Below are 26,342 nucleotides of genomic sequence, written 5' to 3'. Positions count from 1 at the left end.
AAGCATTGTCCCGATTCTTTATTTGATCAAGATGCCTCAACTAGCATATAATGATGTAAATGCAGATTACAAATTGCTATAGTTAGTCTGAAAACTTTTTTAAAATTCACATCATATTGGCAGGAAAACACAAAGACAAACAACCCCATGAAGTAGCCCAATTTCTAATCAGCATCTAGGATGTGATAAAGCAGCAGGCGAGAGAAAAATGCAAGAAATGCTCCTCCTATCTTAGAAATTCCCTGTGTTGAAGTCATCAAAGCCAGAAAAACAAACCCTAGCGTCTACTGATGATAAGAACAACAATAGCTTTCGTCATACCTTTCGTCTTTCTCATACCTTTCGTTTCAAGAAAAGGGCTATTGACTTGCTGCACATGCGTGTCCCATAGTTTTAACCCTTGTTCTGTGAGTGATAGCTTGTGAAACGCTGCAAATTTGGTCTAGAGTTGAACCCATTCAATGTCAATTTCAGCTGATGATGGAGAGTCCAAATTAGGGGATTAAACTCCAAAAACATAGCCCAAGTCTTTCCTCACACATCTCCAAGATCAAACTTACAAGAATGAACAAAAGAACACCAGGAAGAGAGAGAGAGAGAGAGAGAGAGAGAGAGAGAGAGAGAGAGAGAGAGAGAGAGAGAGAGAGAGAATATGTCATACAGACACCAAGTGGGGATTACAACAAATCTAGTTAATCTAATTTTCATGTGGGTCAATTATAACCCTGCCTTGCAGCTGCATTTTCACCCCACCCATCAATTGCTAACTGATGAGTCATGTTGTGTGGAAGATTGAGGAATGGCAAACCTGATGAAGGATCTGGGAACTGGTTGTTGTTGACTCCGCCGCCGCCGCCCCCTTGCTGCATCGGATTCACCTCCTCCTCCTCCAAAGGCAGCCTCTCGTAAGCAACGTTCGTGAAAGAAGACGCGATCACGATGACCGGCCCGGAGGCCATCAGCGCCCCCACAACGTTCCCCCCGACCACCTGGCCCTGCGGCCCCGCCAGGAACACCGTAAGGCTGGTCGCCCCCGGCGGGGCCGGCGGCGGCAGGAAGGACCCCGACAGGGACAGGATCTCAAACCGGCCGTGCAGGGTCGCCACCACCGAGCCGGCCGCCGCCGGCTGACGGAGGCTCACGTCCGTGACCATGCCGGCCCCGCTGAGGACACAGATCCCCTGCTGCCGCCTCCTCGCGTACACTGCCACGGACTCGAACACGTCGTGGCCGCTGCCTATCTCCAGGATGTGGGCCCGGAGCGTGTTGGCACTCTCCCGGGTGATGATCACCGGCGGCTTCAGCTTGTTCTTGGAGCCCGGCGGCCTCCCGCGGGGCCGGCGGGTGACCACGTCGCCTGGCCCCGAGGTCGGCAACACGAGGTCGAGGTTGCTGCTGTTGCCAGAGTAGTGGGTTGGGGTGTTGGGGTCATTGTCATCAGAATCTGGTGGGTTCTGGAGGTGGAGGTCAGGCCTCTGGAGGTGGTGAAGAAAAGGGTTGGATGAACCTAAATCTAAACCCGAAGCCATACACGCAGCACAGAAATGAATTTGAAACGCAATGGAATAATCAGAGTAATGCTAGGATGTGTGATTTTAAAATCATAATGGGGGTTATTTTATGTGAACCACAAGGTAGCTGGAATTGAAACCCTAGAACGAATAGAAGACAAGAGGAAAGAGAGAAAGAGAGAGAGAGAGAGAGAGAGAGACAGAAATGAGTTCTTATCTGGGTCAAGTGATAAACGAAGAAACTCGCTTTATATTGCGTGCATTGTTTTACGTGACCTGATTGGAGATTTGATTATCATGACCAATTGATATTTCATATGTTTAATCATTTTAAGTCTTTTATTAGAAGTTTTTTATAATAAAAAAAATTCCCCAGTGACAAAAAAAAAATAGAGGCACGCAACTATTAAATTTTATTAAAGAAAGAGTCAGGATTCCCTTTCTTTCTTGGTCCCACGCACACCGTTATTTGTTTATGCAAATACTTAGGGGTTATTTAATATATACAATTTATGATGCAAATTATGCTAGTGAAGTCCACTCGTTCTATATATATATCGCTATGTGGCTATGAAATGACTTATTGATTGTACCTAGTCATCAAAATAAAACCTTAGAACTAGATAGAGTTAAATTACACTTTCATCTTACATATTAAGTTTATACAATAGTGGGCACTGATCTCACAAGTTATACATTGTTCAGATTAGAAAGTCCTTATTTATCTCCGTAATTATATATTTTCACTCTTAAGGTGTGTCTCATTCGCTAAAAAACATCTTGATAGCGGAAAATGTTTTCTGTGAAAGTGAGTTTCAAGGAAAATGGGTTGCTTTTAATTGTTTGGTTGTAGTTGAAAGTGAGATGAAAAAGGCTTTTTGATGTTTATATTTTACTTTAAAAAATTAGTTTCTGTGCTATAATTATATTTGAGCATGCAAGTGGAATGGAGTTTGGAAAAATGTTTTCTTCTATTTAAGGTGGAAAATCATTTTCCTCAATTTTAAGTACAGTTATTTTCCTTGTCCGTAAATCTTCCGTTGATTATCTCCTTTCAAGACTCCAAACACATGAGGATTGGAAAAAAACCAAAAAGTCCTTAATATATTACATTGATACCAATTTAGTCATGAACCTCTCAATTGAACCAATTTAGTTCGAAACATTTTTACATTGGTATTTAGTCCATCCGATCAATTTAAGCCGAAAATCGCTGATGTGGACACCAACAGTCTTTCGTGCCACAGTCGATGGACAGCCAGTGCCGACGTGGGCATTTTTACAATATTTTAATAATTTTATTTAAAAAATCCCTTTTTATTTTTTTCTTTCTTTTTTTTACCTTTGTTTCCTTCTCTTTGGCGAGGGGCTTGCAGCCCTCGCTTAGATCTATGTGAGGGCCTGACACCGTCACCTATGGTCGACGATGGTCGGCCAGCGAGTTCAAGTGTAAAAAAAACAAACAAAAGAAAAGAAAATGTTAAAAAATTCAAAAAATATTAGAAATGTCCATGTCAGTGCGGCCGTGCCATGCCACGACGGCCAGTTTTCACGTCATCAATTTCCTGCAAAAATTGGCTAGATGGACTCAATTGACAAAACATGAAAAAGTTTATGACTCAATTGGTAAAATTAAAAGGTTTATGACTAAATTGGTAAAAGTGCAATAGATTTAAGACTTTTTGGACAATTTCCCTAATATTAAGTACAAAGTAATAACATTGAGAGCTATTTTAAATTGGATATCCAGCTAGTTTCTGTTCTTGTATTTTTTTTCAACACCTTATACAAAGGTTCATACCAAAAAACAGAAAAAACCTATACATAGTGTGCATATTGTATTGTCTTTATTCACGCATATCGATAACTTAATTTGCTTAGATCATCATGACCTTTGTGAAAGTAGCTAAAACTAAAATAACTTACATTAAAGTTGGATATAGAGTTTAGTGAGTTTGTGAAAGTTAAACTGAAATTATAAATGACAATCTACGCATATAAGTGTAATTCCTCGTCATAAAACAAAAGAAGAAAATAAATTCATTGGGCTTATTTTTTTAATGGGTCTTTGGACACTTGATCAAAAATGAAAGTAAGGTCGGGTGGCCTAAGTAACGATAAATTTAAGTTGTAATTGACCTATACAACTCTTGTACAGCATAAATTCTGTTGTGACCAAAACAAAAGCCGAACCACCAGTTGAAGTGTTAGTGGTAACTGATGTGCGCATTGAAAGTCCTAGCGGCAATAGTTCCTCCATCTCTGGTTGTAGAAAATTACCCTCTTATTCATAAATTATTAGCTATGGATATCACCCACATGCATATATAATAAAAATAAATATTAATGATGTTCATGCTTAGATCCTACCAAATGAGAGAGATAGTTGGAGCAAATTTCATCCAACCGAGAATAAAGAAAACATGGCCCAAGTCCTAAATCAATATAGAACGTACCCATGTCCTTGATCTTTCGATCCAATCAAGTTCAATCATATATATATAATTTATTTATTTATTTTTATTTTTGCAAAAGCACAATCAAGTCCTTTTAATATCTAAACACTACCATAAATTGGCCATGTGGCACTCGAAAATTACATACATGGCAACCTTAAATTCCATTTTTCAAATATATATTTTAGAATTTGATTGTACTATTGAGTAAAGGATTAGGACTTGATTCTACCAAATAAAATGCATATGACTGCATTGCACCTTTCAGTAAAGATCTACAATTTTATTACCATAACAGAAAAGTTGAAGACTCGATTGAATTCTGTAAATTGAATTTTGGACTTTTAGGGTGATTATTCCTCCTTCAATTTAGTTTATTGGCATATCGTCTAAGGTCCACAAAAACTTAAGTCTTGAGGCCGACTCACCCCCTCAATTTTCAAAAATTTATCTAATACCTATTTGTGCTTTCAGCACATGATAGTTTAATCAAATCGCCATTTGAGGTTGACATCCTAAATTCTTTAATCAACTAATTTTACCTATATAGAACTTCAAAAATCAAAATTAGAAAAGGAGATGTCCTAATTATAAACCTACTCAACTACTAAATGTTTAAAGTAAACAAATAGAAAGTTCAGGTTTATAGTACATATACTTTTATTTTTAGGTAATCATTGTCCTTTAATTTCATTGTATTGAATGCGGATGCTTGTGGTCACAAGATTATTGGAAAAATTGTCCAAAAAGTCATAAATTTATTATCGGTGGCCAATTTAGTCTTAAATTTTTCAATTTAACCAATTTAGTCATAAACATTTTATCAATTTGCCAATGTAATCCTTCCGATCAATTTTGGCCGGAAATTACTGATATGGCAGTCCGGTTAGCGTCAACTATCTTACATGGCACGGCCAGAGCTAACGAGGATAATTTTTTAAAAAAATTTGAATTTTTTTGCATTTCTTTTCTTTTCTTTTCTTCTTTCCCCATTTCCCTCCGCCACTTACCAGGGTCTTAGCGATGACCAGTTAGGGCCCCCAAGGGCGTCTTGGCATTTGTCGAGACCTTAGTGACCTGCAGAGGAAAATAGGACAAATAAAGAAAAGGAAAAAAAGAAAAAATTCAAAAAGCTAAAAAAAAATTTGATTGTGCCACGTCAGTGTCAACTATGCCAATGTCGATATCAACGATTTTCATCCAGAATTTGACGGAATGACTACATTAGAAAATCGTCAAAAGGTTTAAAACTAAATTTGCCAAATTGAAAAGTTTAAGACTCAATTGACCGCCGTACAATAAGTTTAAGATTTTTCCAATCATGGATATTATGCAATAACAAGATTATTTCCATTAGGGTGTAAACAAGTTTTGCTATGGACCCACCCGTCATCAGGCCAAGATTTTAAAGTGAGTTTTGCTTTCATCAGGTCGATTAATAAAATTTAAAGTAAAAGGCCAACCATATAAATTATCAGGTCAATCTAACAAAAAAGGGCTTCCCGAGAATGCAACAATTTGTGCTTTCTCCATAGGAAAGTAGGCATCTAAAAACTTATCCTTGAACTAGCTACTTAGCCCGTTTTCGCATGCATATTATTATTTACAATTTCGGATCATTGATGGTATCAATTTGAGAAGATATGATGTAAGGGAAAAGTTGAGAGTTATCGACTGATAATATCCATATCTTAGTAGATGAATATTATAATATTAGGAGTCTTAAAAATGATAGGGGGAGAAAAGAACGTCACAATATTATGTTACGTAAATAGGGAAACACGGTATGGTAAATGTTAGAAAGCTAAATTCTAAAGTAGCTTTCTCTAACCTATGCAAAAATTATATCAAAGGGAGGAGGAGGAAGACGAAATGTTTTTTATTTGTAGTTTTATACACTAAAAAGTTAAATTTAGAGATTAAAATTTCCATCATGAATATTTGCTTAAGTTAACTCCTAATCAATCATCTAGAGTCTTTCGAATTGGGGGATTAAAGGCAAAACTTGTTTTATCTTAGTTATTATTCTAATTGTAATTTACATGTAAATATGGTAAGTTTTGAAAAGGTTGTGGCTTCTAATAATTTTCTAATTGTAATGATATATCGTAAGACTAAGATCAATATTAATTTTAATGAATCTGGAAGCGGCATGATTTATATATTTTTAAATTTTCTTATAATTTTTGTTTGAATTCAACAAATTTAGTAAAACAAATTGTAGTTTACTTAGCAGTAAATCTTTAATACAAAAAGTACATATGAGTGTGTTCCGTTCTGTTTAGCTTTAAAGTAAGTGAATCTCTTTATTTGATGCAATTTGTTATACTTAAAGAATAATACATTTGAAAATACTTTCTCTTTATCCTTTTTTTTTTAAATTTAAACTAATAAGAGGCGTAACCACCGCCCGCGCGCTCCGTTTGCTTTGGGCTCTCTTCCCTCACGAAGGGAAGGAGTTCGAATCTCGCTGTCGCTATCTTATCCGTTTTTTAAAATTTAAACTAATAAGAGGCAGAAGTTTGTATATTGCAATTTTAAATCAATATCTCATTACTGTAACATTGAAGTCACGGAATTTACGTATACTTTTATTTCCTTGTATTATTTGATTCACTAAATTCAATTCAACAACTTTAATAAGAAAATTATAGTTTAATTCAAAACCTGTTTGGTTCAAGGCAACAATTTATTTGATAGACACAATCTATTAGTATGTTCTACATTTTAATTTTAATTAAATGAATCTCTTTAATTGATGAAATGTGTTTTGTTTTTCAAGAGTACTATGTTTGAAGATATGATCTCTATATCCATTTTTTTTTATATTTGATCTAGTAAGAGATAGAAGTTTACACGACGTAAAATAGGATAAAAGTTAAATACTATCATTTAAGAATATATTTTGAAGTATTTATACTTAATTCATACTTTAAAATTTAAACTCAATATCAGAGATAATTTTAAAGAGGACAAATGAATAAACTAATATTTGTCGATTGAATGTGCACTGCATGGCAAGACTACGCCGTATGTTAGGTCATGTGGCAATTACAGAGGTAAAGTGAAGCACCACATGGTGAGTAGGGAAGTGAACTTTCTCTCTGTAAGTCGGTATGTCTCCTGCTGATGTGATATAGATGAGTTCTATGAATTGAAAGAACATGGAGAACAAACATAGGATTTCATAATTAAACTGAAGTCGATACTTATTAGGAGATGATTGAGCTGTTTTAGGTTCACATATTTATTTGGTATTTTGGGTGCAATGTTTTGTCTAGTATGTTTTGTTCTGTTTTCTATTGAGTATCCTATTTAGGTCAATATCTTTTCTTCTTTTTTTTTGCATTTTTACTAATTTTCTTATGTCTATTTTGTTTGAGATACTCATTAACAACAATTAATTGCAATGCTAGTTGCATCATGGTGAAAATTTCACCATCCTCAATCGAATTCGCCGGCTCCACCACTGGCCTTGCTGACTGACTAAACGCTTTTGGAGTGTATGAGTAAACTATTCATTTTAAGTCATTTCCTGCTTAGTGCCCCGCTTTATTAGATGCTTCATATTTTTTTTCTCTAGGGTTAATTTGATATGCTTATCAAACGTGTTGTATTCAGATTAATCATATTCATATTATATCCGTATTTCAACACGATACGATTAATACAGCACAACCTGAATTGTCAATCCTCTAGTCATCACTATCTTCTAAGGATTCATGTTTTTATAAATTTTTTTTATTTTTTCACATTGAAATTTCATATGGCATTTTGATAAAATACCACCTTGTCCATTATTCTCTCTCTCTCTCTCTCTCTCTCTCTCTCTCTCTCTCTCTCTCTCTCTCTCTCTCTCTCTCTCGTCAATTTTGTCCTTTTCCTTTTGTCTTGCACGCACTTGAGCGTACGCAATTTGACTTTGTCGTATTCATAAATTAAGTATGTGGATAATTACGAGGTAAGGAGACCAAGTAATTACTTGGAAAAAGGACGAAAATACCCTTATGTTTTAGAGAAACTTTCCTCAGAAAACCTAAAATTCAAACCTCCACTTCCTCTCATTTCCCTCCCCCTCCCTTTGTCCCCACCATGTCCACTTGCGCCCCTTCTCACGGTTCCGACGCCACTTACTCCCCACCTCCGTCATCCTCTCTCTCTCTTAATAAGGAATAATTATACTCATCTCCCTTATTAGTATCCTAATAAGCGTAGATTACTCCCTTGATAGCAAAGTCGATAGTACATAGTGCCTTTCAAGTATCTCAAGATCCTCTTAACTGCTTTCCAGTATGCTTGACCAGAATTTGATTGATATCGGCTCACTAACCCCACAGCATGACATATGTCGGGTCGAGTACACATCATAACATATATCAAACTTCCGACAGCACTAGCGTAAGGAACAATTACTATTTCTTTCTTTTCTTCTGGAGTCTTAGGACACATCTTAGTACTCAGGCCTTCGCCTTGCATGATAGGGGTATCAATGGGATTATAGTGCTGCATATGGAAGCGTTCAAGAATCTTCATTAGATAAGACTCTTGTGGCATAGCAAGGAATTTCTTTGATCGATCTCTTTCAATCTTAACTCCCAATATATATGCAGCTTCTCCCATGTCCTTCAGTTCAAAATCAGAAGACAACCATTCTTTTATGGTTATAACAAAACCCTTGTCATTCCTAACCAACAAAATATCGTCCCTATAAAAAGATAAAATCATAAATTTATCCTCGAACCGTTTGATATACACACAATGATCCTCTTCGATCATCGTGAACCCAAAAGAAGTTATGGTCAAGGGAGTGATCTACGCTTATTAGGATGCTCTAATACCAATGTTGGAAGTAAGTGTCAGGAGAATCGACTAATCTGTTCGATGCACTCCAAAACAAATTTTCTAGGATCGTACGTTGAATCACCAACGAACAATGGACGAATCACGTTGATCCGAATACAATCACAAGGAAAGTATTCTCGTTCCACAGCGTTAATGCTGATTGAATTCTCGAAGTAGATACGGAATCCTTATGCGTCGTTCTTTGATAAAGAGAGAGAGAGAGAGAGAGAGAGAGAGAGAGAGAGAGAGAGAGAGAGAGAGAGAGAGAGAGTTCTATTCGTCAGAACTTACTTGTCTCTTGTTGGATTTTCGTGCTGAGGAAGTTACCTTAATTTCCCTTAAGAAACTCCCATCGCATCTCTTCAAAAGGTGTCTTTCAGACACACTTCTAATTAGAGCAAATGGTGCCCCTTGGACACACTCATCATGGGCGGACCGACGAAATATAACATCTTGAGAAAATATTTTCCTAAAAATGATCACTTGTATCGCTCAAAATAATTAGTTAATGAAAACCGCTTTATTTATTTACAACAATTGATATTGGGAAAATGCCATCAAAAACCCTAAACTATGCAACTTGCGACACATTTACCCTGAACTTTTTTTTGTGACATGAAAAATCATAAACTATGCCACTTGTAACAAATTTATCCTGAACTTTTTTTATGGCACGAAAAATTCCAAACTATGCCACTTGTGACACATTTTCCCCACATTACTTTGATCCATGGGCATTTTTTCTTTGTCTTTTTCTTTTTCTTTTTTTTTCTTCTTCTTCTCCGGTAGAGGGAAGCCGGCGAGACAGCCCTCGCCGACTTCCCTCCGCCGGAGAAGAAAGGAAAAAAAAAAAAAAAGGAAAAAGACGAAAATGCCCATGGGTCAAAGTATTGTGAGGTAAATGTGTCACAAATGGCATAGTTTGGAGTTTTTCGTGTCATAAAAAAAGTTCAAGCTAAATTTATCACAAGTGGCATAGTTTTGGGTTTTTCGTGTCACAAAAAAAAGTTCGAGGTAAATGTGTCACAAGTGGCATAGTTTGGAATTTTTTGTGGCATTTTCCCATTGATATTTGAACATTTTCGTGAATTATGAAAATATTTTCCGTTGATTCATTTTCATAAGAGACACGTGTGATCATTTTTTGGAAAATATTTTCTAAATCGTTCGTTCTTCATGAACCAAACACACCTAGCACGGGCAACATTTTGCTCAGTAGTTAGACGGGTTCCGCGGATAAGTTTCCATCCGCAATGACCGTTAAGTATTTCTTTGTCTTGATCTTATGCTTACTTGCAATTACTTACAATCCACCAACTTTGGATGAGCTATACCAAAACGTCAACAACTTGCATTTCACGCCTTGATGAATGCTTGCGCCACTCAACCTAAGTCAATAGCTATCTATCTAAAAAGTATATGCTCATTCGTTTAAGATTGATATTCCAACCACTAATTACGAATTTTCATTGGTCAATGCCCATCATATAACTCTAGATCCCTAAATTTTTATTATTCCATTCGGCCCGTATTTTTTATTTTCTCGACTCGAATTCTAATTTAACCGAAATTTCGTGACGTTCATTAAATTTAAGTGTCGATTTGATATTAATTTTCATACCCATTTTCCCTACATTTAATAAACTACAACTCCGAGCGAACTACTTTTGCTGTGGATTGCAAAGGAAAATGACGGAATTTAATCTCTCTAATACGAAATATGAGATTAATTGTTTTATTAAAAGAAGAAATTACATAAAATATATATTCCTAATTTTCCTAAATGTGCTAAGAAAATCTCGACCCTCTACACAATTCGATGTTTCTCTCGAATTGCAAGTGCTACGGTGGTCCTAGAGACTTTTGCAGCGCACGCCCATCGTTCCAAAAGATTTTATATAAAATAATGCAACGAAAGTTGCTTTTTTAATTAATTTATTTATTTATGGTTATCTTCAAGAAGACAGACATCATAATCATCCAATCAGGAAGTGATTAAGGACACAAGAAAAAGTGGTTAAACCTAATTAATCATCTAATCAAATCCGAGGTCCCCACCCACGTTGTGTCTGCACAAATTACCTTGCATGTCAAGATAATATAATGCCGTGGAATGTGGTGCTGCCGGGATAAGGACAGCCCAAATTTAAATAACAGATTCCATCAATCTCTTGAATTTTTTTTGTTTTTATTTTTTGTCAGAATGTTGACATGCGAGATCCATAAATTTAATCGAAGAATAATTATATGGATTTCTTGAATTTGAAATTCGAAGTGAATACGTATCGGTTTGGTAGGCAGACATGGGTAGTGGTTAGGTGATATCGGTTAAGTTTGGGACTCAATTGCCGTCTTTTAGTACGTGTTTGGGACTTAATTGAATCCATTGAAAGGTTTTGAGAGTCGATTGTACTTCTCAGTAAAAATTCGAGATTTAATTGAATTTAATTAAAATATTTAGGACCTAATGCATTATGTTAATTTCTTGGTTTACATTTTGAACGGACGAGCCATTGAGATGGCCCCGTTTCAGCTCCGTTAGTACTGTGGTCGTCATGTTTAAATAATTTTGGGATAGACATTAAACGTTGGTGGTAGCATATTTTGTTATTTTATCTTTTCACTTTTTTATTGTTTTATATGTATTTGCAATCATATGTGGGTATTCATTAAGGGCAACCGGTACTTGGGTCGGTTCCCCGGCCTAGAACTGGAAATCGATCAAGTGACTCTCGATTTCAAAAGATTGAAATCATAAACCTAAGCCATCGGTTCTGGAACAATCGATTCGGGTATGGTTCCTAAGTAGATCGGGAATAATTCTTGTAATAAAATATAAAAGTTGTACTATATCACTATAAAAACATTTGTTTGTCAAATGGTCATGTTGAAGGTCATGGTTCGGTTCTTGATGGTGCAAAAATATTCCTTTTTTTTTTTTTCTAAAAGATGCTTTAAAACCGGTTTAGAACTAGTTCTACTTGAGTAGAATCGGCGCTTCTGGCCCTGGAATTGAAAATCGAAACCGGTCGATCCTGGCTAGTTCGGTCCGGCTCATCATTTAGGAAGAAAAAGAAGTCTCTTGAGGGCATTACGAAACGTCCTTGAGTAATATATTCATTTCTGAAGAAAAAGTCCGATCAGGGACATGTAGAGAACGGTCCCAGGTCGAGACGTGCTGCTCTCGTCCCAATATGTTGACATAAAGTGGTTCTTTTAACGTCCCTATCAACATTAGAAAAACGCTATGTGAATGAACGACTAGTGTTCGGGCAAACTCTTTGCAAAATTAGATCGACCTAATGTGATCCAACTTCACATTTGCTATGTATCGTTGATCTCATTTTGCAATTGCATTGCGTCATCGCAATTATTTTGAGAATGCTTCTCGGATTTGAACACGTAAAAACAACCCGATTCGAATAGGCTTTATAATTTGAGTAGGTTTCTTATTTTGGGGCGGGTGTTAGATTTTTGCCCATAAGAGAGAGCGAAAGAGCTTTTGACCGTAACGGTTAAATGTGGTGGGTACTTGTGAATCATCCTAAAGAAATTGCGGGTGTTTTGAAATCAATAAATCTCGTGGTAAGATTTGTTAATTTTTGGGAAAATGATATAAATGGTTTTCCAAACTTTTAATTTGTACAATGTGGTCATTGAACTTTAACCCAATATGCAATAGGATCCCTAAATTTTGTTTAATTTGGTCCATAAACTTTTAGTACATGTTCAAACTAATCCCTGGACTCTATAAAAATGTTCAATGTTCAATATTGAATATTTTCACAGAGTTCAGAGACTAATTTGAACATTTATTAAAAGTTCAGAGATCACATTGCCCATTGGGTTAGACTGTATTTAACAAATTAAAAGTTTAGATACCACATTGTATATTAGATCAAAGTTTGTGGACTATTTGTGTCATTATCCCTTAATTGTTTTGTAAAATTGAGAGATTGTCTCACGAAGAATTACGAGGGTTAAACACTGTGTGAATTATTTGGCGTAGTTGGGAGTTGGAAAACACTAAGAGTGTTTGAGTAACTCAAATGTGGTTGTAATTTTTATTGCGTCACTTAATCTATACTAGAAGATCATGCGTTGTTCCCGTTTAATAGATCATATCAACTAACTATGTAAATATGGTGTCCAATTGATTTCCGCAATCTATTTATTAATTGTCTGATCACTTGATTTTCGTAAAAATTGATATCAAAGACAGGATTAGCTGAGTTGAAACAAATCGATGGCGACAAAAAAAGAGAAAAAGGGAAAACCGACCGGTTCGATGAGAAAGATTTTGGTTTTCGGAAGATACAAAATGAGGATTACCTGTATAAAACGAATTTGCACTTGCACTTGTCCGAGGATATAGGGATTTGCTGGATATACATGCGTTAGGTATTATTCGACTGCCATTAGCTCGTAACGTCGAGTTTAACGTCATAAAAGAAAGATCGCTGCAGGATTGATGAATGTCGTGTCGAACTTACGCGGTCCCGAGCCTCGTATCTCGCGGGTCAATTTGTAGTCAAATTATTGGTCATTTCTCCATCAAACTAAAAAAAAAAAATTTGTTCAAAAGATGGGCGTAAAGTTTGAGGTCTCAACAACTTGTGCTCGTACGGTGGCGACTCAGTCTTTTCGGGCAATGGCACTTTCCCCTCGGAAATCGACGGAGACCGCCGTCGTTACAGTCCGTCGCCGGTGGGTGAGAATGAGATTTGCAAGATTGGAATGAATTTCAAGTTGGGTTGGGAGTGGGTGTGTCTGTTTTCCCAAACAGCCGCCGTTCATACGTGGGTGGATTCCCAGCGGTTGGGCCCGGGAGAGGAGAGCTGGCCGGGTCGATACAGCCCAATAGCCAGGCCCACATGTCGGAGACCGTATCGCAACTCATTGTAAAGGAGTCGGATAACGAAAAGCTTAAGATTACGAGTAGACTCGTCAAATGGTGGGGTCGGGTCAAAGATGATCCGACCCAAATTGACCCATTTAACCTCTTTTTTTTTTTTACCAATTTCCATGTAATATAAATCCAGTGACCCATGACCGACCTGACTCATACTCAACTCGATCCGTATTGCTAAAAACACTTATATATTTTAAATGATCTAGGAAATATCATACCCAAACTAAGATGAGATCACAAAGTGAGCAAACCCGAAATCGAGTGTGGGCGAGAGAAAGTGAAGAGAGAGTCATAAAAGTGGATTGGGTCTAAATAAATTATGAATCCATTTAACACCCATATTATTTAGGACTTTACCATTCTAAACTCATTTATAATCCCTTTATTTAATATAAGTAAATACATAACAATCCAGCCCATCAAATAACCTATTTTGACAGGTCTAGTTATGGGTCGAAACGAAAATCTAATGTATATATATTATAGAAATTGTCTAGAGAGATCACACCGGCAAAAATAACACTTACCATAAAAAAAAGGTAAATTCTAATCTCTAAGATTCGCATTATTGTTTGGAGTGTTAAGACATTTCCAGCTCGGGAATCAGAGGTCTGCCTATTCGATTCCTACCAACTACTTGTAAACTTTTCTGAGTTAGAGCTGCCTGCACATGCCCAATGACTTAGGTCCAAGGAGTTTGCAAGGTGTTTTATGGGTATCGGGGCAACTGGCTTTCCACACCTACACCCTTCTTTCCACACCTAAACCCTTAGATTCTCGAAAAAAAAAAATAGTCGATTTTACTCTTTTTTTTTAACTCTTGAACAGCACATGATACATAGATGATGATGACGATATCAAAAGGAAAAGAAGCTCTATTTTAAATTACATGTTATAATGACAAGGGCAGCTAGGAATTCTTTTCTAGTTTTCATAGTATGCGATATTGCAGCTCAATTAATCAATTCCACGAGTGAACCGAAGCGCACATGATACATAGATATTGCAGCTCAATTAAAAGAGCTCTACTATAAGATGGCGAGTGTAGCCCCACTATCTACATTTGAAGAGGAGACGTTACGGTTTGAATGATGTTTTATCGGTAAAAAAGATGGAAATGGTCGATCATGTTGTTATCTGAATATGAAATCTATTGCAATCGGACCAACTGCTTAGCTAGTTCAACCAAAACATTTCAGGGTCAATGGTTTTCTACTTGCAATAATTTACAAATTATAACATTTAATATTTGACTTTTATCTAACATTTAACACATGGAATCGTTCAAAATTTATACACATCAGATATTTAAGGTTGTTCGCAATCTGGTAAAATTTCTCCATAATTTCTTACAGCAAATATTTTTTTTTCTTTGCACAAAAATGAATTAATAATCCCTTTTTTTGGTTGTTGAAAGAAGCCCAAATGTGCTAAAAAAATGTTTTCTACAGTCAATTAATGATGTAACATGATAAAAGCCATTTTGAACGCCCAAATATGATTATTTCAATTTGGTATTCAAATAAATAAATGTAGCATATATACAATATGTATGTAAAACCTTTTAAATTGAACAATTCTACTCGGTTAATACCACAAAAAACCCCAAACGGGTACATCCCGTGATAAATTTCCCTAAAACTAATTTTTTAACCACAAAAAACTTCAAATTGATATACCTGTGACAAATTTATCCTCCGTTAGTTTTCATGAAATATTACCATCAAATTACTGATTTGGATGACACGTGACAGTTGATGGATGTACCAGTTTGAGGTTTAAACCCTCCAATAGTCACAGGTTTACCATTTTGAATATTTTCGTAATATTAATCCATTTTAACAAAGGGTAAATTTGTCACAAATATACCAATTTTGAATTTTTTGTAATCAAAAAATTAATTTGAGATAATTTATCATAAGTGTACCAATTTAGAACTTTTGGTAGTTAAAATATTAATTTGTGATAAATTTATCACATGTGTACCAATTTAGGATTTTCGGTCGTATTAACCCTAATTCTACTATAACATAAAACTTTTCTGGTTATATAATTGCGATTTTACGATACTAGCGCCAAACTTTTGTAGCATATTTTTAAGGAAAATGACGATATATACCTGCCTATTTAAACCGAACCATATAATTTCTCATCCTGTATATCACCACAGAGAGCAATACATAAGAATACCTTCTTCGGGTACATACTTTACATCGACATACATTTATAGTATACATCGCTTAACTGGACCTCAATCTCAAGCAAAAACTATTCCGGAGCAACCCCAACAGCCGCCGACAAACGCTCGGGCCACATACAACTGGGTATGATCTTTTGAAAGTACCTACTTACAGCTCTACAAAATGACAATCCAGTAACTTAATATCTGCGATACGGCCAGAGAACTCATTTAGACCCTTCAGGACCGGGCGTGGGTTGGGTCTCCTCGGGTGCAGATGCCTTGCGGAATACTCTTCCCAGCTGAACTCCGACGGTAGACCCGTCATGAGAGCTTGCCTGGCCAGAACCCGACCCATCACCAGCCGCTGCTCTCAGTCCCTTCTTTCTCTTCACTTTCCGTGCCCAGTTGACAAGGCCTACCTGCAAGTGCTCCTCGAATATGGCCTTCTTGAATGAAGTTCCCATCTTCATCCAATCAGAGAAAGAAGGTAAGACGGATGATGTTAAGAGAAAGAAAGATAGTAGATCAATCATTAGCAGCAAGAGGGCCCACCTGAGTGACTATGGCATATAGGGGCAGAGTGCTGTAACTGCAGAGTACCTGAACGAACACACTGAATACGACCATGCAAAAGTGAGAAAGTGGATGAACATTTTTTTCTGCTAATATCATATAACTATTTGAAGATATAGAAATCATATTGGATCACGGATTATACCCAATAATAAGCCTCGGAACAATGTAACGGACTTGTCCCATTATGCAGGAGTCAAAGCCATATTGAACCTACAGACAAAAGAAACCATGAGATCCCGTTAATTTGCTAGCTAAATTCCTGCTCCGCCGCCATCAGATTCTGAAACAATACCCCCAAAACGGCTTACCCAGATCCAGAAGAAGAATGCAATCTCAAAAGCATTCTGGAAAAGTATAAAATGGATCAAGTAGAGGACTATTCGGGGGCGTCGAAACCAAAAGTGTTCATCTGACGGTTGAACAACCAGTTCCCCTTCTATTGCGCTATGCTTTTCAGCAACTTCATGAGCCAATTGTGTAATAACATGCTCCAGCTTGGTTCCCACAGCCAGCAGAAGCTGGAAATATTATCAAAAGGTGGAAATGCACATGATTTAGTGATGCACAAAAGTCTGATCAATCATGGCTTCAAGATTGCATGCACTCTCAACCATGACCGAACTTTTGAAAACATGAAACGGCAGGTGCACCCCAACATTTTACAGGCAGATAAGAAACACTAAGGTAGGATATATCACAAATAGATAGCAAACAGAGCACCATCCCCGATCATTTCAGAAAATAGGATGCCAAGGAGCAATTTTCCCTATAAGTACTAATGACAAACTCGATTGTATAGCATTTAGAGTGAACTTTTGTCCATGCACGATCCTTGTTCCAATATTATTAGGTATTTGAAACTTGACCATTACGGTAAATTCATACTGCACGGAGAATTTTCTATCAGCCAAACAAATAGGAAGACTAGCATAAGGTTCTAAAAAATTTGGAGCTCGACTTCTTGGAAACTACAATCACAAAGGACTGCCAGCAACTGGTCATCCATGGCTGTGAGGGAGATATTAGAATATATAAACATCACATCTGTGTGCTCCTTACAACCCTTCTCTATTACCCATAAAGACTGGTGAAGTACAAGCTTGAAAATGTAAATCAGTCATTCTTCAAATATTTCCCTCTTGAAGTCAATAATATTGTATGAACCGTAAATCACACACAAAATAAACCTTATCATAAGCACAGTGTCCTAGTTGTTCCATGTTTTCAAGCCATGATCCATCATGATTAGTAGCAGATCATTTGACAGCTAAGTTGACTTCTCTTCACCTTGCCAAACACCTATTACTCATTTCTCTGTTGAAAATCCATTGAATCCAAAAATATACTTCTGCATGATATTGCTAACCTAAGTCTCGCTTCCTCTTAAACTCATCTATCTTACAAGTCGGGTACAGTTCGTACAGGAATGATGCACAGAAATGACCAGCTCCAACATGTCGGCAGAAACTCAATCACATGGAAATATTCTCAGTTCACACTAACAGTATGTATAGAATAGACCCAAAATATCCCTAAAAGAGGAGCAAAGCAAGCTAATTGAGGTCCATAATGCTATTTAAGCACATCCTGTCTATGCCATCAGATTAAAAAGAGAAAGAGTTCGCCACTGGACAGGATGAAATCACTATTAGTTGAAAATTGAAGATCCAGTTAAGAGAAACAAACTTCAACATTATTTTCAGGATTTATCACAAGATATGAAAAGGTTGAAGCAAATCCAGCAACCTACATGGCTCACGGCACATCCTTATCAACAAAGAGTAAAAACAGCATCCTTAAAGGCTAAAGCAAAGTTACCAATAAAACCATGGACTTCTTTCAATATTAGTCCAACACACTGACTACTCTTCAGGGAAAATCTGTCATTTTCATCCAAATTAAACGGCATTTACAGGAGTGGTTGTTATGGGCATAACCCATTAAAACTACTTTCTTTTTTTTTTTTGGTCAAACATTAAAACCACTTTCTTAAGTACCAGCCAAATCGTTGAATCTTAAAACATCAAAAACACTTCACATTCTCAATGTGGCCTATCATTCCATCCTCACATGAGAGATAATCCTAACTATAAGACCTTTTAAGTGACAAACTCAATTAGATTCTCCATCAAATTTTTATTTAAAATTTTCACCCATACTTGCAGAAGACACAATTTAGAAAGACGCTTTCCAGCACCTGCTTCATATTTTCCATTTTAGTTCATTAATCACGGCCATATATTCGCTTTTACATAAATGGCTACCATGAAGATAGACATCCGCAATAAATTTAAGGGGAACAGAACAGGTAACTCACAATGATTGGAATGAATGCTATCCAGAAGTATGTATGCCAGCCTGCACAGAGAAAAGTAAAAAGCAGAGGTCATGTAATAACAATCACAGCATCGGGCCACACTCAAATAAAGAAACTGTGCAGAAGGCACTGGTGAGAAAATAATGTGCATTTACAATAATAGATTGGACCCAGCAAGTCTATGGTTTTTCGACATGGCACTTTTATACACTCAAAGCAGATGAACCTCAAAAGCATCACTAAAAGATTAAATAGTGGCATGCAGATCCATGAAGACAGGCAAGGCGATAAATAAACAACTTCATTAATACAGATTGTTATAAAAGAACACTTCTGGCCATTAAAGCAGTAACAGGACTTGATGAAATGCAGAGTATAATGAAGGCGAAAAGAACAGTAAATCATCACAGGCATCTGCCAGATGACTTACATACCATGGACATTCAGCAGCAAGAACACAACCACAAATATCCACAGATACCAACTGCAACCAAGGAAGGCAAACTATTAGCATCAACTATGTAGTTAACCATCCCCCATGCCCAACATGTCAGTGAGTGATTTGTCATCAAAAAATTGTAAGAAATCATATACCTTATCCCCACAACTCTCTTAAAATCATCCTCCAGGGCACGTATCATGTATTTGTGAAAATTAAACTTCGGGTTACTCTTGCAATGCTTCTGTCATAGAGAAAAAGAAAAAGTAAAGATGCATATCAATGCCCAGACAAAGTTGGCAATGCCAGACTACTTAGTTCGAGCAGAGAATCAATCTCAAATTTGTAACCTACCGTGATAAAACCCAGGCGCAGTGTAACGTAATCAGCCTTCGCAACAGCACCATAAAATTGCTTGAAAAATGAATGCTGTAAGAGAAAAAGATTATAAGCAAATAAAGATAGTTACCGCTAAAACAGACTTTTGCATCAATAATTAAAGGCTTATTCCTCATCTCAATATCCATTTGCATATGATACACTGGCAAAAAGCAATGGCTCCCATCACAAAGAGCATGCTTGCTCCCTAGAGATTTTCGAAATAAAGGGCCAGATCCCTTCTAGTAAGCACACTACTAACATTATCTGACCGCTATTTGTTCGAAGATCAAAGAGTTATTTTCTTCTGTTAGATCTCGATCACAAACCATAAAGCAGCAAAATATCTATTTCATTCAAGCAAACACTGGTCTCATAGCAGATTCTATCCAAATTATTGCTGTACTTATGTCCTAGCATGAGGACATGCCATAAAAGGACAGGAAAAGGGTGTGGACACAGAGAGAGAGAGAGAGAGAGAGAGAGAGAGAGAGAGAGAGAGAGAGAGAGAGAGAGAGACAGACAGAGAGAGGAACAAAGAGAAGGAAAACGTCAAGTAGAGAAAAAAAGATAATACTTTTTCCATAGAATGAACAACAAATGACCTAGGACGCAGAAGTGATGACAGTGACTTCTACAATGAAAACATATATACAATTAACATCTGATGCAGATCATCAAAGGTAGACACCTAAAAAAAGTCTCTCACTATCAACATTGTAGCAATATCAAAGGCAATAGATCCAGTTCATCGAACAAAATATACATTCAGACTCTACCATGATTGAGATAGCAACTCACCAACCAACCAAGAAGAGCTGAGTTTTTACCAATACCCAGAAAATGTTCCTTGATGAAGGCATGTTGTTGGACATGTGTGAACTTGTCTAAAGCTGCATTATTAAAAGTTTATGATTATCAAGTAATAAAGACAAAATACCGAGCAGATCATCTGAAACCAGAGGACACATTGTGTTATTAATGCCAAACTATTTATCTTGGTTTTAAAAAGCCTCTCGAACAAAGTACATTAAGTGTGTTTTCCGTTTCCGTATTTTAGATGTATCCCTCTTTCTCCTTAACAAAACTTACCAAGATCAGAGAGAAGTGCATCCCTAACATTCAGAATTTATACTTAAATGCACAGAAAAGGGCAAGATAGAATTTGCAGTAAAACACAAGCTCTGGCGTACCAAAACAGACTTCCGGCATACCGATGGAGTGCAACTTACGTGTCCTAACCTAAAGAATTAAAGCCCAAACTGAAAGTGAAGGACCACGATACTCTACTCAGCATCCATGCCATCAAAACATCATATTAGAACTCTATTAATAGATGCAATAACTGCTGGACATAAAATAAATGTTAACAGAAAACATAACATCCCAAAACAAATAATAATGCCGATGGCATCTAGACTGCATCAGAGTGCGAAGATGCTACAAAAAAATAGCCTAACATTGCTTTTTTTGGATATTAGCAGATACAGCAACTTTTAGGTTTAAGACAAGCACAAACTGCCAGCCAAGTCTTCTTGTCTGTTTTCCCCCTTCTAAACCTGAGAGAAATGTGATACGTGCTTCTCTTGGTCTAATAGATTACCTTTCCTACTATCATAATTTTCTTTGGCAATAGCATTCTCCCAGTGTTTCCATTGACGTATCTGCATCAAAATAGGCATACAATGTCAGGAAAGTGAAATTAGAAGAGAAAGCAAAAGTCATGAGTGGCTCACCCTTGCGCCTCCAAATAGAACGGTGAGAGCACAGAAAGTCACATGGACTATTGCTAGGACAAAGATAAAGATGTGAAGATGGTGCAATGCCTCAGTAGACAACAATGGCACCTTATTCTGAAGGAAAGAAAAGGGATATTGTTAGAGGACCATCCAAATGTAAAAAGTGCATCTACGTAAATAAGATTGACCTAGGAGTTTGACATTAAAAATCGCTAAAACGCAATAAAAGCACTCTCATGTATGACCTTTTAAGTCACTGAAAGCATCATAATGTTGACATCTTTCATGGTATCATTATCAATGATATAGACAGGTCTCACTGCATCTCCTGATTAACCCACTAGTTATAATCCAGTTGATCGCAAAATAGTTCAGTTGACTTTTATTTGGTGGCAACAGGAGTTGGATGATAAAAACCACTGCTTATTCCTCTAGACCAGAGACAAAAAAAGTTTGGTGACAACATACATCAAGTCCATTTGTCAAATAAAATTGTTCCGCATTTTATAATACCAGGAAAGGCAATATGATCTTAGAATACACATTCAGAACAACATCGGTATACAAAAAAATTAAACAATGAAAGAAGCTTGATTTACTCTACTTCAGTCCTTCTCCATGTGCGTAAGACCAAAGCACATGGCCGAGCAAATAACAACAAAACCACTACAATCAACGAAAAATAATGGCAATAACTAATAATACATTACATCAAGATCGCAAATCTGACCTTCGCAGCGCAAGTCCCGGTCTCGGATGACGCCGTTGACGTCTCAGCGAGGAGCTTCCTGATTTTCCCCGGAGCAACGGAGAAGGACAGCTGAAAGTGCGAGGTAGTGGCGTTGGAGGCGGTCTCTCCTTCATCTGGGGCTTCGCTGAGGCTGCAAGGGAGCATGTGCTTCATGAAGTCCCCGGGTACGCACATTCGGGATATCGGGTTTTGGAACACCGTCAACAGCAGCGAAATGAACCCCAACAACATAAGCTCTGTAAACCCAAAATTTTTGCAGCAAAACCTCAATCATTTGCATAGAAAATGAGACCCATTTCACCAAAAAAAAACACGAAAACTCGATAGAACGTAGATAGAAAGCGAGACCCATTTCAACAAAAACAGAGAACTTGATGGCACGCGCACACACACAGAGATAGAGAGGGGAGGAGAGAGAGAGAGAGAGAGAGGACCTTCTTTAACTTTCTGGAGGGCTTCGTAGAGAGGCTTCTGGTCCTTGTTCTTGAGGTACTTGCCAGTGTAGTGGAGCAACCGCTCGACCCCAAGGGAGATGGCGACGATCACCGTGCAGACAGCGGCGACCACCCACGTCGGAGTAAACTCCAACGTCGTCTCTCCTTCTCCTCCTCCGGTCATCTTCTCTCTCTCTCTCTCTCTCTCTCTCTGAAAATTCAAAAGATTCAAGAAAAAGAAGACAAAAGGCCGGTGAACAGTTACAGCAAAGGGGGGGAGTTATATTTAAGGAGGACAAACACAAAGGCCGATCTTTTCTTGGGTGGGCATTAAATCAGCCGTAATGGCAAATGATGAAGGAGGAGGAGGAGGGAGGAGTTGAGTCAGATCTCGCTCACGCGGTCATGGGGAAGAGGGTCGGACACACACACCCACATTACCAGATGCACCGAGAGGTGTGTGGGAACTGCAGAGAAAGAGACAAGAAAGGCGTGAAACCAGTGTCTTCCCGTGAAATGGAAGCCAGTGTGGCCACCACTGGCTTCAGATGATGAATAAAGAAGGTGATGGAAAAGGAACCAACTTTTGGACACGGAGAGAGAGAGAGAGAGAGAGAGAGAGGGGGAGGGTGGGCACTGGTCCAAAAGACGAAGAGAAACAAAATGGATTTGACGTGTGGGGATTCTCTAAAGAAATGCAAAATGCAAAAGGGTGGAAAAGAGCTTTAGCTGGTCCCAATGTGAAAGCTCTCTCACACCTTAACGTGCGGTGTGTATTTTAATCGATTCGGAGCTGTTAAAAGTAGGGACCACTCTCCGGAGGAGATTGGCTCTCTTCTTTTTTCTTGAAAATCAGTACGAAAAGTTGTTTTCTTTTCATTCGATTTGAAGGCGTTGCTGTTCCTTCGTAGTGGTTAGAGAGAGAGAGAGAGAGAGAGAGAGACGGGCCGGGTGGGGCGAACTGGTGATGCTGATGACAGTTGGACAAAGAAACAACGAGAAGGGAAGGGAATGGAAGGGAGGAGCAGCGCCCGGGTGACGCGACGCGGGACTCGCTGTGATTCACGTTCCGATCCGATTTGCGAAACCTCCTTTTGGGCTTTTGCTTTGGCCTTCTCTCTTCTGTGGCTCTCAATCACATCCCATCACATGACATTAAGAATTAGGAATATGCGACTTTCATGATGATCTTCCGCGTGCGTCGTTGCCGTTGTAAAACTCGCAAATGTGGCCGTCCTTCTTTGCTAAGAAAGCGGCGAAAAGCATCGCGGTTAACGGGTATGGCGTGTTGGACTTATTAGATTTGTACGATGTTGTTCTTGAGTTTTCGGCTTATGTGAAAACGAGTCGAGAATGTTTATTTGTTCAAGCTACTCTTGTCGTCAATAAAGAATTAAAGATTACAAACCCGAGAGAGAGAGAGACAGGGGGGAAGGGAAGGGCAGGCAAGTAATGGCAACAGTGCCGCTCGGCCATTCACTATGCATCGAGCATCGTTGCCCGAGCCTAGCCATGGTCTCACCACCCTCATTGGTGCTTGGGCGGAGCCATCATCGTCCTTTGTTGGCGGGGGCAAGTCGAAGTTTCTTTCTTATTTTTTTTTTAAATTTCTTATTTTCATAAAACATAACGTACATATTTTTTAATCTTTTAAATTTTGTAATAGCCGTGTGGCTACCGCCAAGGCAAATAACAATCAATTAACGGCTGCGATACCATTTCTGTCAGGTTTTCCACCGGAAGACCGACCATAACAAAAATGACCCAAATTTTTTTATATCTATTTGATTAATTACGTATTGACTTGTTAGGAAAATTATGAATTTTTCTCTGGCACCAAAATGTGCTTGGAAAATCATAATCCCATTATGTCATTAGTACCATCAATATCACATGTTATGTCATTAGTACCATCAATATCTCGTCATTCATTTGTTCGTAAGTAAATATTAAAGGTATCCAACATTTTTTGGTCCAACTTAATAGTTAATACCATATATCCTGAATTCGTTGAACTTTTCTATGAACAATATATCGAAATCTAATCAATTTTAACTCCATTCTTTTCTTACTTTCTCATTCATCAATTTGTTATACATCTCCGTTAGTTGGTCAATATATCGATTTGTTTGTCTTTAGTTTTATTTCTGTTAAATAGTTTAATTATTTTATTAGTTAATTAATTATAGGGTTAATACCATGAAAAATTTCAAATTAATACATTTGTGACAAATTTACCCCAAACTATATTTTTTTACCACCAAAAATCCCAAAACTGGTATACATGTGACAAATTTACCTCCGTTAGTTTCCGTTAAATTTTACCTTTAAATTGTTGAGTTTGACGACATGTAACAATTGACGGGTGTATCAATTTGGGGTTTTACCTCTTCATTTGTCACAGGTTTACCAATTTGTGATTTTTTGTGGTATTAATCCAATTTTGCGGAGGGTAAATTTGTCACAAGTATACCAGTTTGGGTTTTTTTGTGGTCAAAAATTAGTTTAGGGTAAATTTGTCACAAGTATACTAATTTGAAATTTTTTATGGTAAAAAAATTAGTTTAGGGTAAATCTGTCACAAGTGTGTGCCAGTTTGGAATTTAGGATTTTTCGTGATATTAGCTCTTAAATATTTCATTCATTTTATTTCCCGATTTGGTTTGCTCCTTTTCATGAACACTTTCACCATATGAATTTTTTAATATTTACTTATTGTTTTTGCTTCTCATCCGTGACATTTTTTTTTTCCAATTATTGAATCTGAATTACCATTATTCCCGCATTCATTTAACGGAAGATAGCATACTGCTTCACGCGTCAAGAACATAAATTCCGATACGCATCATCTCATTTGGTGGGAATTTGATGCTTCACATGTTGAACGCTTCTTTCATCGTACGCAACATTTGGAAAGCAGAATTCGGTCAACCAACCCGCAAAAGTCATTTGAAAATTGTTCAGTGGTCATCGAATTGTCGAATGTTGTTTTGGCCCACGAAAAATGAGAAAGAAAAGAAGTGTTCAAATTGACTAATTGTTTAAAGGTCAATGAGGAGCTAAATTACATACTGACATCTGAATCAACAGGTGAACGTTCATTTCAGTCCCAAATGACGTTTCAGTGCAGCAGTCGAAGACCGAACCTCCAAGGCCAGAACGAGAATCAACCAACAGTTACCACTAGCCGCTAGGCCGGCCGCTCTTCTCCTTTAAGAAAACTGGCGTTGTACCGTGCAGTGAGATATCATTTTGTCTTTAGTCGGGAATAAAACAGGTATCGAAACATCCTGCTCGACTAATCTCCATAGAATTATGTATACCATCCGCCGGATATAATTAGATATCAAGCTTTAGTATTTAGTGAGATCATGATACACCAGAAGTTGCCAACTTCTATTCTGGCTAAAGAAAAGGAACAACGAATCTAAAATTCCATGAACCCTCTTCACGTATTTGAACATCCAAGGATGGAATGCGCCTCAAATTACCACTTAAGCAAAGCAAAATGGAAAACTCCAGGTACATATTGGAGACGATGCAAGCACCAGAACCACCACATGCAATTTCCCCTCCTGTATAATGTATTCTCCGTAACATGTTGATCAAGAACTAGTAAATGACAAACAATTGACACGATTCGTATTAGTAGTACTGTCAGAAAGACTGAACCTGTCCAACCAACATGATTTCATTACATAAGCGTATTTGCAGCAAAGACCAAGGAGGACCTGTTCATCCAGCAAGCACCGGAGGAAGAGAGCTCCGGTCGAAGATCCATTCTGCAGTTAAGCCATCAAGGCAT

General features: G+C 37.5%; 2 protein-coding genes across 2 annotated transcripts; both read right to left on the bottom strand.

Annotated features, from left to right (window-relative positions):
- Window positions 1-424: 424 nt before the first annotated feature.
- On the bottom strand, window positions 425-1,709 carry LOC115692584 (AT-hook motif nuclear-localized protein 23-like). The gene has a single exon (XM_030619492.2). The coding sequence runs from the start codon at window positions 1,527-1,529 to the stop codon at window positions 714-716; it is 816 nt and encodes a 271-aa protein (XP_030475352.2). The 5' UTR covers window positions 1,530-1,709; the 3' UTR covers window positions 425-713.
- A 14,147-nt stretch (window positions 1,710-15,856) lies between these two features.
- On the bottom strand, window positions 15,857-23,135 carry LOC115692573 (MLO-like protein 1). Its single transcript, XM_030619478.2, has 13 exons — window positions 22,538-23,135; window positions 22,083-22,339; window positions 21,350-21,466; window positions 21,217-21,277; window positions 20,415-20,506; window positions 19,590-19,664; window positions 19,391-19,479; window positions 19,231-19,280; window positions 18,797-18,837; window positions 16,788-16,997; window positions 16,622-16,689; window positions 16,456-16,516; window positions 15,857-16,367 (listed from the first exon to the last, which is right to left on the bottom strand). Exons 1-13 carry the CDS (start codon window positions 22,719-22,721, stop codon window positions 16,128-16,130), a joined length of 1,545 nt encoding a protein of 514 aa, XP_030475338.1. The 5' UTR covers window positions 22,722-23,135; the 3' UTR covers window positions 15,857-16,127.
- Between the last annotated feature and the right edge of the window lie 3,207 nt (window positions 23,136-26,342).

Source organism: Syzygium oleosum, unplaced genomic scaffold (assembly GCF_021117445.2).
Source record: "Syzygium oleosum isolate NSW1041296 unplaced genomic scaffold, Sole_v2.1 Sole_v2.39, whole genome shotgun sequence".
NCBI lineage: Eukaryota > Viridiplantae > Streptophyta > Magnoliopsida > Myrtales > Myrtaceae > Syzygium > Syzygium oleosum.
This window is presented reverse-complemented; position numbering and strand designations above follow the sequence as displayed.